At 36.0% G+C, this 17,088-nt stretch overlaps 1 protein-coding gene across 1 annotated transcript in view; it reads right to left on the bottom strand.

Moving 5' to 3' along the window:
• Positions 1 to 17,088, bottom strand: part of LOC125228555 (hemicentin-1-like) — a 183,735-nt gene that overhangs the window by 9,663 nt on the left and 156,984 nt on the right. The window contains exons 11-15 of the mRNA XM_048133164.1: positions 14,884 to 15,035; positions 13,490 to 13,712; positions 11,214 to 11,429; positions 9,259 to 9,387; positions 6,655 to 6,750 (exon numbers count right to left, since the gene is read on the bottom strand). Of these exons, the coding sequence (XP_047989121.1) occupies positions 6,655 to 6,750; positions 9,259 to 9,387; positions 11,214 to 11,429; positions 13,490 to 13,712; positions 14,884 to 15,035 (816 nt within the window). The remainder of the gene's footprint in view (positions 1 to 6,654; positions 6,751 to 9,258; positions 9,388 to 11,213; positions 11,430 to 13,489; positions 13,713 to 14,883; positions 15,036 to 17,088) is intronic.

The following is a 17,088-nucleotide window of genomic DNA, read 5'->3' as shown; positions in this document are numbered from 1 at the left end:
CGCGTCTTGCGTGAGCGACGAACCCGCGACGGCGATGCGATGCGATGCGATGCGACGAAATCAAACCTTCTATCTCTATGGACTTGTCTTAGGTGGGCGACGGAACGCGACGGCGATGCGACGCGACGAACTAGCGATGAACATGCGAATGTTAAGCGACGCGATGCGACGCGATGCGATCAAACCGCTGTGTTCATATGGGAGTGTCTTGCGTAAGCGACGGCCCGCGACGGCCCGCGACGGCGATGCGACGCGATGCGATGGCGATGGGCGCGCGATCAAGCTATTTGATTTTTAGAAGCAAATTCAATACGTAGAGAGGTCGGACTAGAGAAATAACGATTGATTACTAGTCTCACATTTCATTCTTTATATTTTCTTATAATAAAAATTCAAAATATTCAAATTAACATAAGTTGACCAAAGGAGTAATGTGCCTAAAAAGTAAGGAAATTACAACTTTTGTAACTTGTATTGACAGCCTTTGATTATGTGCACGGTGATACGAGATTGTCTGCGTAAAATATTAAAATTTAAGTGTGAACTAAAAATATGAAACACTAGTGCGATGACCTTACGATATATGTACTAGCACTTGACTTTGGTGACTAGGATCACAAAATTAACTAGTTATTACAACGGGCTCGTAGCTTAGCGGTTTCGACGTCTGGACGCCGCGCCAGCGGTGTGAGTTCGAACCTCGGCTGAGGCGTGCTTTTGCAGTTTTATTTTTGTTTCTTTTATTTTCTATTATTTGATTGTTTACTTTTTTTCTTTCTGTAAGAACCTTCATTCTTATTTTTATTTTATTTTTAATAACTCCGGCTTTTATACTAACAAGGAAAGGTACCCATACAAAAAAAAATATAATTAGACTACTCTTTAAGGGGCGTTCATTGTAATTCCTGCGATTCCTGCATTTATTGTAACTCTTAAATACTAATATTATCCTAAACCAGAACTTCTTGTTGCCATATAAAAAAAATACATATAAGACATACCTTTGTGTCGATAGATATTTTTCAGTACAGATGGTGTTTTTTTTACGCACTAGTGCGAGAAGTGGTTCATTATATGCCAGGTCGAAACTTCGGAGGCTCATCTGTACTGAAAAACGTCGTACGATACACGTGCGAAAAGGAAATTCGTAACTCGTGTCGATTTAAAACACTCCCTTCGGTCGTGTTTTAATTTATCGCCACTCGTTTCGAACTTCCTTTTTTACGCACTTGTATCGTAATGTACTATTTTAAAGCACATAAAATTCGAATAAAATACACTGCTGACACGGGCCCGCTCACTGCTCAGTTCAGTCTGCGCCCAGCGCTCATAGACAGTGGACCTACGTTCGATAGTCCGGCGCACCGTGCTCTCGTAAGCGTAAGCAGCTAGATAGTTCTGAGAAGTGCTGTATAGGTAGGTACTGCGACTAAACAAATCTTGATCCTGTTGGTGGCAAACAGGCATACGGTCCGCCTGATTTTTACACATGCAATTTTATCCAAGAAATTTTACTTGAAATCTGATGAGAGTTTGAATTATTATTATATTTCGGGACCAGGGGACCGATTTTTGAGTCTCACGCGTTCGAATTCAGAAAATTGTCACTGAAAATAAGCGCGTTACAAAACACGGAGAAACTAAAAAGCCAAAAATAATAAACCTTTCAATTCAGATTTCTTATCGTATTGCAATAAGCTAAACATCCAAATTATAAACAAATCAATTATTTTTGTAGTCGGTACCAGACCTGTTCGTCGCCTTGCTATTGCCTGTTTGCCCCACCCAACCATACACAGGCTGGTACCGACTCCAAAAATAATTGATTTGTTTATAATTTGGATGTTTAGCTTATTGCAATACGATAAGAAATCTGAATTGAAAGGTTTATTATTTTTGGCTTTTTAGTTTCTCCGTGTTTTGTAACGCGCTTATTTTTGAAGGCGGTTTTATTTTTTGTTAAAAAGTTTATTTATTTGTTGATTTTTAGTGGTTCCTAGTGATATTATATGTATCAGTCCGAATACATGTACAGTAGTGAAAGAATTATCCTTTAACTCCTAACCATTGAGGAGTTGACCTTCCATCATCAGCTCAGCGACATAAAATTATTACCATCAGACGTAAATACTGGTGTACCTTTGAAAAATAGACTAAAAACATTACATGTGCCTATAACATTTGAAGAGTTCCCTCGATTTCTCCAGGATCCCATCATCAGACCCTGACTTGGTGCCAATGGGACCATCTCGGGGTTATACCGGTTCGATCAAAAAAAAAATTTTGAAAATCGGTCCACGATTCTCGGAGATATCGAATAACATACATACAAAAAAAAAAAAAAAAAACATTCAGTCGAATTGAGAACCTCCTCCTTTTTTGAAGTCGGTTAAAAATACTAAGCAATTCACTGTTTTCAACCGGTATTTTAGTGACAAATCCCATATGTGAGATTCAAAAACCGGCCCCCAGGATGAGGTTCTGGTTTTCATGGTGGAGTCAGGATATGGTCAACAAAACTGCTATTTTACTCATAATAACTCCACTATGTTTGGGCTTATTACATTTGGGCTGATGAGCAGCGTCGATCTCGATGATGTCCAAGGTCACATGATCGAGTCAGGAAATGAATAACAGAACTGCTATTCTACTTATCGTAACTCGACCATGTTTGATCTCATTAGCCGGGCCAATAACACATGTAATTTTATGCACACAGCTTAGCTCTTTGAAACTGTTTATTTTAAGTTACTTACAATTAGTAGGTACCATATAATAATAATATATTCTTATCTCTTGTAAACTTTACAAAAAAGTTAACACATGAAACCAAAAGAATTGTTACTAGCAATTAAATTCAAAACTATCAAGATCATTCTTGCCTGTGTGTTGCGTTACCGGTGGCTCGCGTACCGAGTGCCAACGCCATCTATCAATGGCTATTTCACGAAATTGATGAACGCTCTAAGGAATAAGGGCTCTTAGTGTAGTGGTTATGCCAGTCGACACTAGATGGCAGCATTAAAAAACACTGGGTTACACGTGGTTACACTGTATGACATTTTTTCATTTCAACATTAAGTAAATAGCATTCGTTATAAGTAAATAGTATACGTTAATTCGTCGCTCAGTTTTGCCGTGAAGGACGGACAAATAAATAGACACACACACACTTTCCCGTTTATAATATTAGTATGGATTAAAATAAACATTAAGTTAATAAAAACAAAATGCAGTATTATTGTGTGCTACTTAAAACTTTCCTTGTTAGTATAAAACCCGGAGTTCTTAAAAAAAAATAAGAAAGTAGAATCTTAGAGAAAGAAATAAGCAGGTAAACAAAATCAAATAATCCATACTGATTAAACTGGAAAGTGTGTGTGTGTCTGTTTGTTTATCCGTCTTTCAAGAGAAGCCGCGGGCAAAAGCTAGTAGAACATAAAAGAAAAAAAGTAAATAAAAATGCAAAAAGATTGCGTGACCCGAGATTCGAACTCACGACACTCATGGCGCAAACGATTTCACCTAGAAGTCAAACCCGCTAGACCATTTGCACATTGTGAAAGACGGCGAATCTTGTGATTCTAATCACCAAAATGCTAGTGCCGAAGTTTCGCGCGATGGATACGCGATGACCTTGAGCCATCGCCGTCGCATCGCGTCGCATCGCGTCGCATCGCGTCGCGTCGCGTCGCGTCGCCCGTCGCTCACGCAAGACGGAGCGTAATAGAGGTAAATCTAAATATATAAAAGAAGAAGCTGACTGACTGACTGACTGACTGACTGACTGACTGACTGACTGACTGACTGACTGACATATCAACGCACAGCCGAAACCGCTGGTCCTAGAGATTTCAAATTTGGCACGTAGGTTCCCTATATAGTGTAGAGGAGCACTAAGAAAGGATTTTCCAAAATTCACCTCCTAAGGAGGTCAAATGGGGGTTCAAAGTTTGTATGGGGAAACAAGATTAGTTTGACTAATTTATTCGAAACTTCACAGGAAGATTCCTTAAGACATATGACTGAATACGTGTTTCAGGTTTTTTGAAAATTTAACCCCTAAAAGGGTGAAAAGGGGTGATAAAGTCAAAAAATCAATATGGGTATCGTTTTTATGGTTTATCGGGTCGCTGATCACGATAAATACAACGTTTTTAAAATCTAACGAGGCGGAAGTGAAATACCTTCTCCCCTGTAGTGGTGCAATGGGGTTTAAATATCAAAAAAATATATAAAAGAGGATATTGACTGACTGACCGACATATCAACGCACAGCCGAAACCGCTGGTCCTAGAGACGTCAAATTTGTCAAGTAGGTTCCTTATATAGTGTAGAGGAGCACTAAGAAAGAATTTTTCAAAATTCATTTCCTAAGGGGGTCAAATGGGGGTTCAAAGTTTGTATGGGGAAACAAGATTAGTTTGACTATTTTATTCGAAACTTCACAGGAAGATTCCTTAAGACATATGGCTGACTACATGTTTCAGGTTTTTTGAAAATTTAACCCTTAAAAGGGTGAAAAGGGGGTGATAAAGTCAAAAAATCAATATGGGTATCGTTTTTATGGTTTATCGGGTCGCTGATCACGATAAACACAACGTTTTTAAAATCTAACGAGGCGGAAGTGAAATACCTTCTCCCCTGTTGTGGTGCAATGGGGTTTAAATATATAAAAGAAGATATTGACTGACTGATTGACATATCAACACACAGCCGAAACTGTTGGTCCTCGAGATTTCAAATTTGGCACAAAGGTTCCTTATATGGCGTAGAGGAGCACTAAGAAAGGATTTTTCAAAATTCTCCTCTTAAAAGGGTGAAATGGGGGTTCAAAGTTTGTATGGGGAAACAAGATTAGTTTGACTATTTTATTCGAAACTTCACAGGAGGATAGAAAGAAATTTGACCCCTAAAGGGGTGCAAAGGGGGTAAAGTCAAAAGCACAATATGGGTATCGTTTTTATGGTTTATCGGGTCGCTGATCACGATAAATACAACGATTTTAAAATTTAATGAGGTGGAAAAGAAATATTCTCCCCTGTTGTTGTGCAATGAGGTTAAAATATCCAAAATAGCCATAAGTATAGCTTTAGTTTTTATCTTTACTTCTGGTTCAAGAGATTTCAAATTAACACGGAAGTTCCTTAGAGGAGCACTAAGAAAGGATTTTTTATAGTTCACCTCCTAGCATGATAATTTGACAGGGGCAAGGACAGGGACAGGGACAGGGACAGGGACAGGGACAGGGACAGGGACAGGGACAGGGACAGGGACAGGGGCAGGGACAGGGACAGGGACAGGGACAGGGACAGGGACAGGGACAGGGACAGGGACAGGGACAGGGACGGAACGGGATAGGGTTAGGGATAGGGATAGGGATAGAAATAGGGGACGGGGACGGGGATAAAATGCAGGTGGCTCAGTGGGAAGGTATTAGTAAGTAGGCATCGGCGAGTATCCTGCATCCGTAATAACTATTACATTCAATGTGCTGTAAGAAGATCGTTGTTTGCTTGCCTTTTATATGTTTACGTTTGCAATAAGTATAAGCAAAATGGAAAAAATTGTAAGCGATAATGCAAGGAAGTACTTTCTACCCTACCGACCATAGCGTCGAGATACTGGCTATGTGGGTTGTATGAAGTTTCCCCAGTATAAATATTTAAATAGGTAAAATACATACATATTCGTACCTACTACCTACGCTGTGGTCGCTTTGTAACAATTCTACAATCATTGCAAGAATTTATTTTAAAGCAATAGTAATATGTGTAAGGTACAGTCAGCCAAAACCGGACCGTACAGCAAATAGATCAGTTACAATGGCCCTCCAGTCGAGAATTGCCCCGCTTTACCTTAATCGAAATAATCGCGGACATCTGTACCTACAAAGAAACCTACGGATCCAAATGAAAATCTTATTTTTTGTAAACGTTTCAATAAGAATACTTTTATTGCGCGGGCGAAGCCGCGGGTAAAAGCTAGTAAGACTATAAAATCGAAAAGGCTAATCCCAGTTATAGAGGTCTGGTTTGTCTCACTAATAGAGGTAAATGAGTGTTAAAGTGTCGGGACCGCACCTTGGGTCCCAGATATAGACTCTCTTATCCAGGTCCCACTTAACCAGGTTTCACTGTAACAGTCGAAGATTTTTCTTTCTAGGCTTTTGATCTGTATAAGTTCGAATCGGATTTTGGTAATTTGACGGTGCCCGCGTAACGCAAGTCATTTGAAAGCATCAAAACTTTTATAAAATATTATGGAAACCATTTCTTGGTTGGAAGCGAACATCGATTTTATAACTTTTCTACTTAATCTGTCGTAACCTTAGTACTGTCATGATATATCAACAAAGACTCCAATATTATGAACATAAAGCGTGTTCAAATTCTTTTGTACTTGTAAAAGTATAGATGTAAAATAGCTCTGGTGTAACTAAGCTAATATAATATTTAGATACAGATCTTATCTCCATAAATATATCCAGGAACCGTCCCCACTGTTCAAATTTATTCACAAATTTATATTACGACCAAAACGACCTTCTATTTAACATCATTAAAATATCTAATGCCGAAACGATGGGTAAAGCAAGCGGAATTGTGTAACTTCAGGGCGCGACAATTCAAATCGACAGTAATTGGTATTTACCTTTACTTAGGGGTATTAAGTCCGGGTTGCGCTCGTCATTGATGGGCGAGCCACGCATCAGCGTCGCCTTGTGGGTCTTCGATGAGGGGATGGTTACTGTGGAGTAATCGTGTGGATTAGATATAATATGAGCATTGACAATATTATACGAGTAATAAATTTAATTGGGTCAAAAATATTTTCGTTGTCTTGTTTCTAAGCATGACCACAGATTATTAATTAGTTACTAACGTAAAAAAATCCTTCATTTGCCCGCAAAACGACACATACCTAAGCTTTATTTAACTAATAAGTTACTTCGTAAAACTCAGAAGAATCTGAGAGAAAATACAACCAGTTTTCATGTTCGTTCAACAAGTTTTTTAGTTAAAATAGCGCCTACGTGCTCTTTGGTTCAAACAACAAGCTACTTGTCATTTGAATCGGCAATATATTTGAATCAACAAGTCGATTTTATAAAAACAACCTGACACATATTGTTTTAAACATACGTTTGGCTGATTCAAACGGATAAACCGCAACAAGTCGAACTTGTTAAATTCACAATGCAAATTTCTCTCAGTGTAGTAGGTACGTGCTACGCGACTACACAGGCGGGCGCGTGGCGCCCCTCGGCCACTTGATAGTTGATACCTCGAGGCAACTGCTAGCGGGTGGTATATGACGCGCCACCGCGAGCGAGTGAAGTATTATGACAGAGCCACATGCTCTAAAAAATGTCGACGGTCACTGTTGTGGGCTGTCAAAAAAAGTCCGAACAATAAGGCATACTCCAACACTTTTTGTCAGATAAAAACACAAGACAACGACATACATTTTGATCCAGATAGAAACATTTAGGTATACAAAATGTACAGTGTGATACGCAGATTAGAAGGTACAATATACTTAAAGCCTGTCTAGAAATACGTGCCATGTTGCGGAATCTCATTAGGACTATTTTCTTCATACTAAACTGAACTTTCACTCCATACCTACATCAAAATAACAGCACCCTCCTGACAATTAGTCATATATTTCTGGCCAGGCCTTAGGTACAAATGTTTATAGGTAAATATTTCGGTGAATCACCCGCCATTCTAACCCTCGCATTTTTTCCAGCTTAAGTATCGTTTAATCTAATGAAGGTGATACTCTGTCCATTCAATTAAGGTTGCAACAATCCCAAGGAAAGGTTTCTTTAATAACCCTATCTTATCTCTTTCGTCGCGTTCCGCTAAGGGTCGACCATTTTGATATAATCTTTAATTAAATTGATTGATGCATGCGATGAAAATCTAAATATATTAAGCCTTCGGAGACAGTGGTATTGTATCGTCTTACCAATCCATTAAAACGTAATAGTTCTATAAAATTATTGTATCAGTTTAATTTAATAATAAGAATATATAAAGGGTGTTACGTCAACTACACGTCTAGTTACTTTAACAAGAAAGGAACGATGTCAGTAATTAAACTTATTACATATGCTATTTTCATGTAAATATGTTTATAAAGAGATATTTATGTATTTAATCTTTATTGCACGGAAGAAAAATCTTGCAATTCAAAAAAGCGGACTTAATGCTTTAAAGCATTCTCTACCAGTCAACCTCGAGGCTAAGCAGAGAGACTGAGCGGTGCTACAATTACAACAGTGAAATCAAAACAAAGGAAATAAAAGAAAGCATACTAAATAAATCAAAACATAAGTACACATATAATTTACAAATACATATATATATTATACACTATAATAATTGTTATATCTATAAGTAAAAACAATAACAGACAATATAACTAATAATTCATAAGAAAAATGGACTAGACATGGTTTTTTCTGTATACGTTCTCTTCATATCAGGTTCAGGGGGCCGATTTTTGAATCTCGGCCATTCGATTTCGTGAAATTCGTTCAATAATATCTCCACTACTAGTGATTTAAATTCTACTAACAGAATCGAAAACGAGTGGTCATTACTACTAGTTTTAAAATTACTAGCCATCATTTTTCAAAAATAGAATTACGTCGTTTTCCACAGACTTTCGAACGGCGAATTCGTGCGTCCGAAATTTAAAAATCGATCCCCTGCAGCGCAATATTGTCACTATCAAACTGTATAACAGCTATGTTGCATGGTAGGTACGTATTACTTTTATTCCGAATACAAAGCATAATAAAAAAAGCTAGCAATTCTATCATTGGAACAAGGCAATAGCAGCAGTTTTAAACGAAGCTGACGTGACTGTTCAAACAGTGCTCTGCAGTCGTACTGGAATGGAATAAAAACCAATGTTTACACTGCCACAGTTATATCCCGACGTTGAAATGGATTGTTGAAGTGTAACCGCTATGTAAAATGGAAATAAACAATTTGGATAAGGGTGCTAAAGATAATTGAGCGTTTGTAGCGTTTGACGATCGGTCTGGCCTAGTCGGCCGTAATATAGTAACCGCTAAGCCCGGTTTTGGGTTCGAATCACGATAAAAGTACTAATTGTACTTTAGCTTTAAAGTTTAAGAATAATGTTTTCAGTTACAGATTTTTTTTCCATAGTAGCTGATTAAAAGTCAGCGGCCTTGAACGTTTTTACGGCCGTTTATAACCAATACAGTTTATTTACCTTCATAATCTCTTGCCCTCTGACGTAACCTCGTGGCAACGAGGGCAAGGCACAACACTATAGCCACGGTAATGGCGGCCCCAAGCACTCCTCCCAGCGCCCAGTTCACCTCCCACGCCTCCTGGGCCTCTGTTCCAAACAATACAATACGATTTATCACTTGACCCGTTCAAAAATTATTGGCGTTCGATTTGACAGCGGAGTTTGTTAGAAGTACTTATTGTGCCAATGTTATAAGTAAGTATTTCAGTAAATATTAGGGATTTATCGAATAATCGCCTACGTCGGGAAAGCCGAATATCCGGCCACATTTGTTCGGTTGTATTCGGCAAAACAGACCGATTAGTCGGCAGTTCAAAAAAGGTATAAAAACAGTACAAAAATTAGTTAACAACTGGACGGTGTTATGGAATAGCGAACTAAGCGCCAAAATCCGAAAAAAAAAGTTATGAATGCAGTTCGGATATAAATGTGATAATCTATAGTATTGACTATTTCTTTGTTGAAAAATCATGCTTTCAGCCTTATTTTAAGGGGTAGAATCAAGCGACACGTTAAAATTTGTATGGCCCTGTGTACTAAGTCGTTACGTAAAAACGAATTGAACGCCAAATTTACTTTTACAAATTATAATAAGCGTATATTCTAAATCGCAAAATCGAGTTAAACGCCATAAAAATGTTATTAATTCGTTTTGGTTTAAAGTTTTGATGATTTATAAACGCAATATCGATTTAACCGCCCTAATAGTGTCGTTTAATTCGTTGTTACATATTTGAAATTGCAGGATATTTCGCTTAATGAGAACTAAGTATCAAGAGGTTTTGTTATATCATAATATCTTATGTGTGTAATCCTGGCTAGTACTAATGAATTATTATTAGTTACAATGCCAATTTTGCCATATATGCTGATTTTTTTGACATTTATTAAAAAAAGTTGATTGGAGAACAAAACTAATTTGTTAGACGGATTAGTCCTTATCATTGTGGAGGAAAACATTGTTGTTGATTTATTTACAATAGCACTATTTACACAAATATATGGAATTTTATTTTATTCCAGTATTCACTTTACCTCTAACAATTTGCATTAAAGAATCAAGCGACAAAATATGTCTCATAGTACGCTACGGCGAAATAAATTAACCTCATCCCAGTATTAGTTCAATAAAGAATCAAGCGGAAAAACGTTAATAACTTCGAAACTTGAATAGGTATGGTGTTATTTTTTTTATCTATTTAAATTATGAACACTTTTATAGGTTCAATGTCAAAATGAACTTTTTTACTTTATAAATGAACTAACAACAACTGATTCAAATTTCAAATCTTTCTAGCTCATTTTCTCGATTTCAACTAACTGTCGCTTGATCGCTTATTCCATAACACTGTCCAACTGATGTGGTTGTATTATTGTATATGTACCTAATACCTATTCGTTATGCCTTTCTTAGTCATAACAACAATAATCTGTGACCTTAGGACTATCAATTTCATGGGCAGGATCACTAATACACTACCTACAATGACAAACCGGTTGTTAAAAATGGAAAATACGAGTATATATAAATATTCCCATAGACCTTTGAACTTACTTACGTAACTTACGTATTCGCTACGTAGCACGATTGGCACTGGCCACCTACATTCTGGACATGCCTATAAAATGACGTACATTTGTGACAATCAACGCCACACCGTCACGCACGTTGCCAATACGCATAATTTGATTACAACAAAGTACAACTGATAAACTAATCTACAGCAAAGTGTAAAACTTAAATTAAAAATTACTAAATATTTTTTCATTTCATTATCTAATTTTATTTTCATCAAGGTAAAATTGACAAATTTAATGTATACTTATTTTCGTACGTCAAACATTCTACTCGTACATAAAGAACGGAAAAATATTACTAAGATATGAGAATTTTATTCGTAACTCTTTATTACCTGTCCTCGGTGAGAGTCTGGGCGCCGTTTCTACGGATAACGTTACATGTTCTGATCTTCCCCTTGCGTTCACGGCGTAAACGATTAAGCGGAGTTGCCTCTTAGCTCCTAATCGTCTAAGATTCCATACAGTTACACTATTAGTAGTATTAACAACTAGTCCTTCGTTAGCCCATACTTCTACTAAATATACACAATGGAGACCACCTTCGTACCCTGAAAGAAAAATAAAAATATTAGTTATTTTATCAGTTCTTTTCAAAACTCACGGTCAAATTCAGGTTTTCAATATAATAATAAAAAATTATAAGGGCCAAAAATGAGAAAAAGTGAGCAAATCAATAATATGCAAATCAGGACTTTGAGAACTATTTTTAATAAAAGCAACGCGTTTTTTAATAGGAATAAGTAGAATGATAAAAGTTAATTTTAATTCTAAGAGTTATCAGAAAAATCACAGCTTTAAATGAAAACTGAGCTGAAATCTAGTAGACCGTTATTGATTATATTCTAGAAATCTATTGGATCGGAATCGATCGGTCATAAATATTGTCTCGGAGAGTGTGAACTCGTAATTGTATTAATATTTATATTTTATGCATCATTGAAAAAAAAACACTTATTTTATGGCCTGGCTTGTAGGCTACTTGCTGACTTTCCATTCAAATAAATGGACTCCCTATGTCATCCCTTATACTCGTATAAAGAATCTTTAGTCTGCAATAATTGATAATTATTTAATCTAATAATTTCTTAGCCAATATCTTTTTCTTATCGGTGAATAGCAAATCTCTAAGAGTATACTTTTTATTGGATAGCTTGTGCTTCCCCAAAATATTGCCTCATTCCATCGATTAAATTGTTTCTTATTATTTCATTCTGTAATTACATACAATAAAACCCTACCCATTTAGAATCATCGACGCAAGACTTGTTCAAGTAAATAACGTATTTGAAATCGAAATATTAATTTTCCGGTTCAAATTAGCGTCAAATCGGATTTTGGTTATGAAAATAATTTCCGCATTGCTTTTCCAAAGTGCTCGTTAACCTTCGCAGGCCCTCGAATAACTGGATCGACCTTTAAACAATGGTTGTGAGGGACGGCTTAGACCTTTGATTCTAGCAATTATTAACTATGATGGCTGAAATTTCTAATCGGGATATTTAAATAAGTACGTATTATCACAGATAATTTATATAGGATTCCCAATCTACATAATAAGAATCGTACGTCGATTTTTTAGCGCCCCCTATTAAATACTATCATTTAACTACACTGATGACGCCTACAAATTGAAAATGTGTATTGACGTGATATCATGATATTCAAATAAAGAAACATGTCATTTGTTCTTATAAAAAATAAAACGCGCAATAATATTTGGGGAAAAAACGTTTTCGGCCACTTCCAGGCTGCGGAACAGCGCCATCTAGTTTTAAGCCTAAAATGCCCATACATTTCAGGGGTACGCTTTTTTGTATGGGGTCTGTCTGTCTCGGTATTATATCGTCCTTAGTATTATTGAGGACACAGGGAGGAAAAAAAGTATGAGTTGGAGTCGATTTCGCCAAACATGTTTTGTTCTATTAGTTTTCGTTGACTAATTAATATACGTAAGGTACCTACGTAAAAACCTAATGTTATCAGTAAACTAATCAATGAATTTAGACTATGTACTGCAATATAGTAACAACATCATCATCAGAAAAGGTAAATTCTTTCATTTAGAGTTAAATCTCAATTTATGCGATTTCTAACTAGAATAGTTTATTTGTAATTTGATCCAAAAAATAATAGGTTGATTTTTATGTTTTAATTAATTAAGAGTCCTTACGTACTTACTTTTTTCTGTAAAAATTATACGAATTGCAAATTTCGTTTATTCGTAGAATTCATTTTAATTGGTAAGTACCTAAGTAGAGTCTTTCAGCTGCCGAAATTGTATTCAATCGAAAAAGGTTCATTTGACGAAAGCTGGCATGGAATGGAATAAGTAAGTTAAAGAAAATAATTATATACGTGAGTATTAAATGAACCATTAATGGAGCTGCGACTGAATAAAGATTTGATACTCATGTATACAATGAAAGTTTCCGAGAATCAATCCGGTACATTCATACGACTTATTGATCTTGTAATTCGAAGTAACGCGTATCTTGGTTCGTATTGATATGCATATCAAAGTATGCATGCATCAAAGGTTAGATTATTTTAAATTAGTGCGTCATCATGAATTATACTACTTTTATAATGATATCTTAAAAATACATACCCGCATTACACACTAAATCCAACGAGTCATCAGTAAGATTGTAAACAGTGCAGTTATAAGGCGCTTCTGGCCTTGTGGCCGGCAGAATGGTGTAAACACATGGCGACACCTGCTGGCCCGCCAGGTTTGACGCACGGCAGAACAACGTTCCGTAGTCGACATCGGATACTGGGGTAAATGTCAATACGGATTTGCCTTCTTTTGTTTCGACTGTGAATCGCTCCTGCAAAAAAAATACCATCAATGACAAATATTTACAAATTGAAAATATTAATAATTTGTTAACATACGCGGGTCACCCGTTGACCACGAACGATGTAAAGAGTTCGAAACGTCGGGATATATTATAAATTCATTATACGCGATATAATCCGTTTTCATAGTTTTATGTCATGAGTAACTATCGCGCTAACCGAAGATAATTATTATAACTACATAATATGGAATTAGTTAAATTTGTTTCCTTAACAATAACACAAAAGAGGTACGATTGACAATGATATATGTAATAATATTATCGAAAAATTTGTACGTTTTTATCCAAAACAAAACCACGAAACTAGAACTGTCTGTACAAACAATGCATTCATGAAGATTATCCGTGAAACGAAGAAAGTAGCGAAAAACCTTGTAGCATCTTACAGAATTGTAGGCCTCCAGCGACGTGTTTTACCCATTATCCCAAAATTCATATCAGTTGCCAAGAAAAAAAGGGAGGAAAATAAAACGGTCCCGCATTTATGCTCCCAGCGACATTCCCGGACTTGCCGCTATTTGACGAAATTGTTCTGTTTGTTCAAAAGCCTGTTTGTTCAAAAGATAGGTAAGTATTGAAATTTTACATTTCAATGCAGGTATTTTTTACAATCACGGTAGGAACGATTTTTCAATAATCAACCTAAAAATGAAAGGCGCTCCCGTGTTTACAATGGGGACCAGATAAAATATCATTACTTCTGGAGCCGACCCATATCAAGTTTGAGGGAAAATGTGGGCTCCGATTTTTACTGATGAAATTGCCATAGTGAGTAATAATGGCTTAGGACAGGTCACGTGTTGGGTTTATTTGTAAGTATCTCTTTTTGTATTCATTAGCGTAGTTCTAGGCTTGCTTCACTTTTAGTTTATTATGCTAAAGACATGTTTGTAGAATAATGTTAGGAAGAATTATTGTAATTAAAGTTTGTTTTATAGTTTGTATATGTATTTCTAAAGTGAAAAAATACAAAGCCTGTTTAACCTACCCTGGCATTGTAACACCCGTGTAGGGGCATAACAAATTCAGAAGGTTCATTGAACAAAAGGTTCAAATTTATATATCTAAAAATGCTACAAAACTTTATACTTAAAGGTTTTTTAGTTTTTATTTTCAGCATAGTTTGTACCATACTTACTGGATCGACTTTAACAAAGCCGGCGGAGTTGTTCAACGTCCACTCGAAACTAGCGGGGGCAGGGTAAGCGTCAACCTCACACACGACGCTCGACGGCTCTTGAAGGGCCGCTCCGATCATCTTTATTTCTCTCTTGCGGCACAAAGGCCGGTCTGAGGGGCAAATTAATAAAAAAAGTAATTAAAGTTCAGTGAACCATATTTTTGTTGACCACAAACGAATCTTTTTTACGTGATATCAAACAAAAAATGGAAATCATTTCAAATTATACTAGCTTACGATGCAGGGAACAAATCAAATTATTTTATTAAATATTTTTTGATTTTTTTTTAAGTAGTAACACTACTATATACATACATATATATATGTATAAATTATAAACTGAAGTAGACACCATACACTAAAAGAAAAAGCGATCCTAAACGCTTTTTCTTTAGTGTATGGTATCTATTTCAGTTTATACTAGCTTAATTAAATTTCTGCAGTAATTTCACATTTTTGTCTGTCGTGATATGTACATGTACATTTAATATAGTTGTGCATGCAACTATAATTATTATTATTGTATGGAAACCGATTGAGTCACGACGCAAAATAACACGACATTTGAAATGTGCTGTCGCCAATTACAAAACATAATATTATTTTTAACAACTCTGTGTTCTTTCAGTAACAAATACTATTATGTATTTATACGGGCTTTTCTATGAAAATAGGAGTCTTGTAGAGTGATTGACACTCACGTAAATAGACATCAGGATGAAAGTCAGGTCTATTTTCGTTTGCTTTTCCCAATTCCCCAATGAGATACACGTAAGTGAAAAATTTGATTATTGTTTCAATCGAATCTCTCAAATCCCTTTGATATTGTAATGTACATGTACAGTCAGGTGCAAAAGTGAGCTACATTCTATTTGGTATTTTGAGATAAATCTCACAAAGCGGCATTGGTAAGATATTAAGTACTTTTTTACTCGCGAAATGTTATTCGTCATTTACAGGGTCGTGCATAGATCTTTAAAACTCTACATAAAAGTCTATTCCCCAAAGTCAGCGTCCGCCAACTACTTGCGCATGCACGCAGTAACGAAAAAATTGAAAACGCATTGGTTCTGTAACCATGGTAACGTATTATTATAACGATACTGCGCGCGTGCGCGGTATGGCTTTGGGCAGCTGCGCTAACAGTGCAAACCTTTGCGTCAAAATACAGTAAACAGTGTGAATTTCACCAAATTTATTCTAGAAAACCATTAAAAACTAAGTGCATGGTAGCAGAAAAAGTATTGTATGCAACGGTGTATAACTGAGTCAAAAAATACTCGTGGCGTCCTTATTGACAATTTTCAGCTTCGCGTACTAATATGTATTCTGTGGCTTCGCCCCAAATTGTTACCCACTCCACTCGTCTTTTTTTGACATATGTAATTTAAACGCCTGTTGCATAAAATACTATTCTATGCATTATTTATCGTCCACAAATTTAATAAATCACTGTTGCACTAAGTAATTTCACAATAGAATAATACTATTATTTTGCATCTTTATTATAATCATTACCATTCACTAAATTTAACATCGCCCTTAGTGATCGATGGGTACCCTTACTGACACAGAATTACATCATCTCCTTTACGAATGGCGGATAGTCTATTTAATTTAAACTCATATTTCTTGACACAGCGGATTTTTTTTTATATTTTACCTACAGTTTACAAGCTATCTTTGAAGCAATCGATTCAGACATTTTAGCTTTTAGTATTTCAGATCTTTTGGACGTCTAAAACATTTGAATTATTTTATTAGGCTTCACTTAAGCTTAACCATTCTGTTCTCGAGCAAAACAAACATAATGATGTAATTCTATAATAAAATGACCTAGATCTTTTATATTAAAGGCCTATTTTCCGGCCTTTGTTGGAAAGTACTTTTTTTTTGTGACACATCGTATAAGTAACTTAATCTCCCTACCGTTTGTGACAGTACAATAGCAGTTTAATATCACTAGTCATGGCAATATTTATCGTGCGGCAATATTCAATGAATAATATACCCGACGTTGATGAATAAACAATACATGGATAGTGACGAGCACAGATATTTGTTCCATTGTTGATATGTTTTCTATATTTGATATTATCGTAAATAGTAGTACACACAACACAAGATTTCTTAAGCTTACCGTGGGACTTGGTCAATTGATCT

This window comes from Leguminivora glycinivorella, chromosome 8 (assembly GCF_023078275.1).
Source record: "Leguminivora glycinivorella isolate SPB_JAAS2020 chromosome 8, LegGlyc_1.1, whole genome shotgun sequence".
NCBI lineage: Eukaryota > Metazoa > Arthropoda > Insecta > Lepidoptera > Tortricidae > Leguminivora > Leguminivora glycinivorella.
This window is presented reverse-complemented; position numbering and strand designations above follow the sequence as displayed.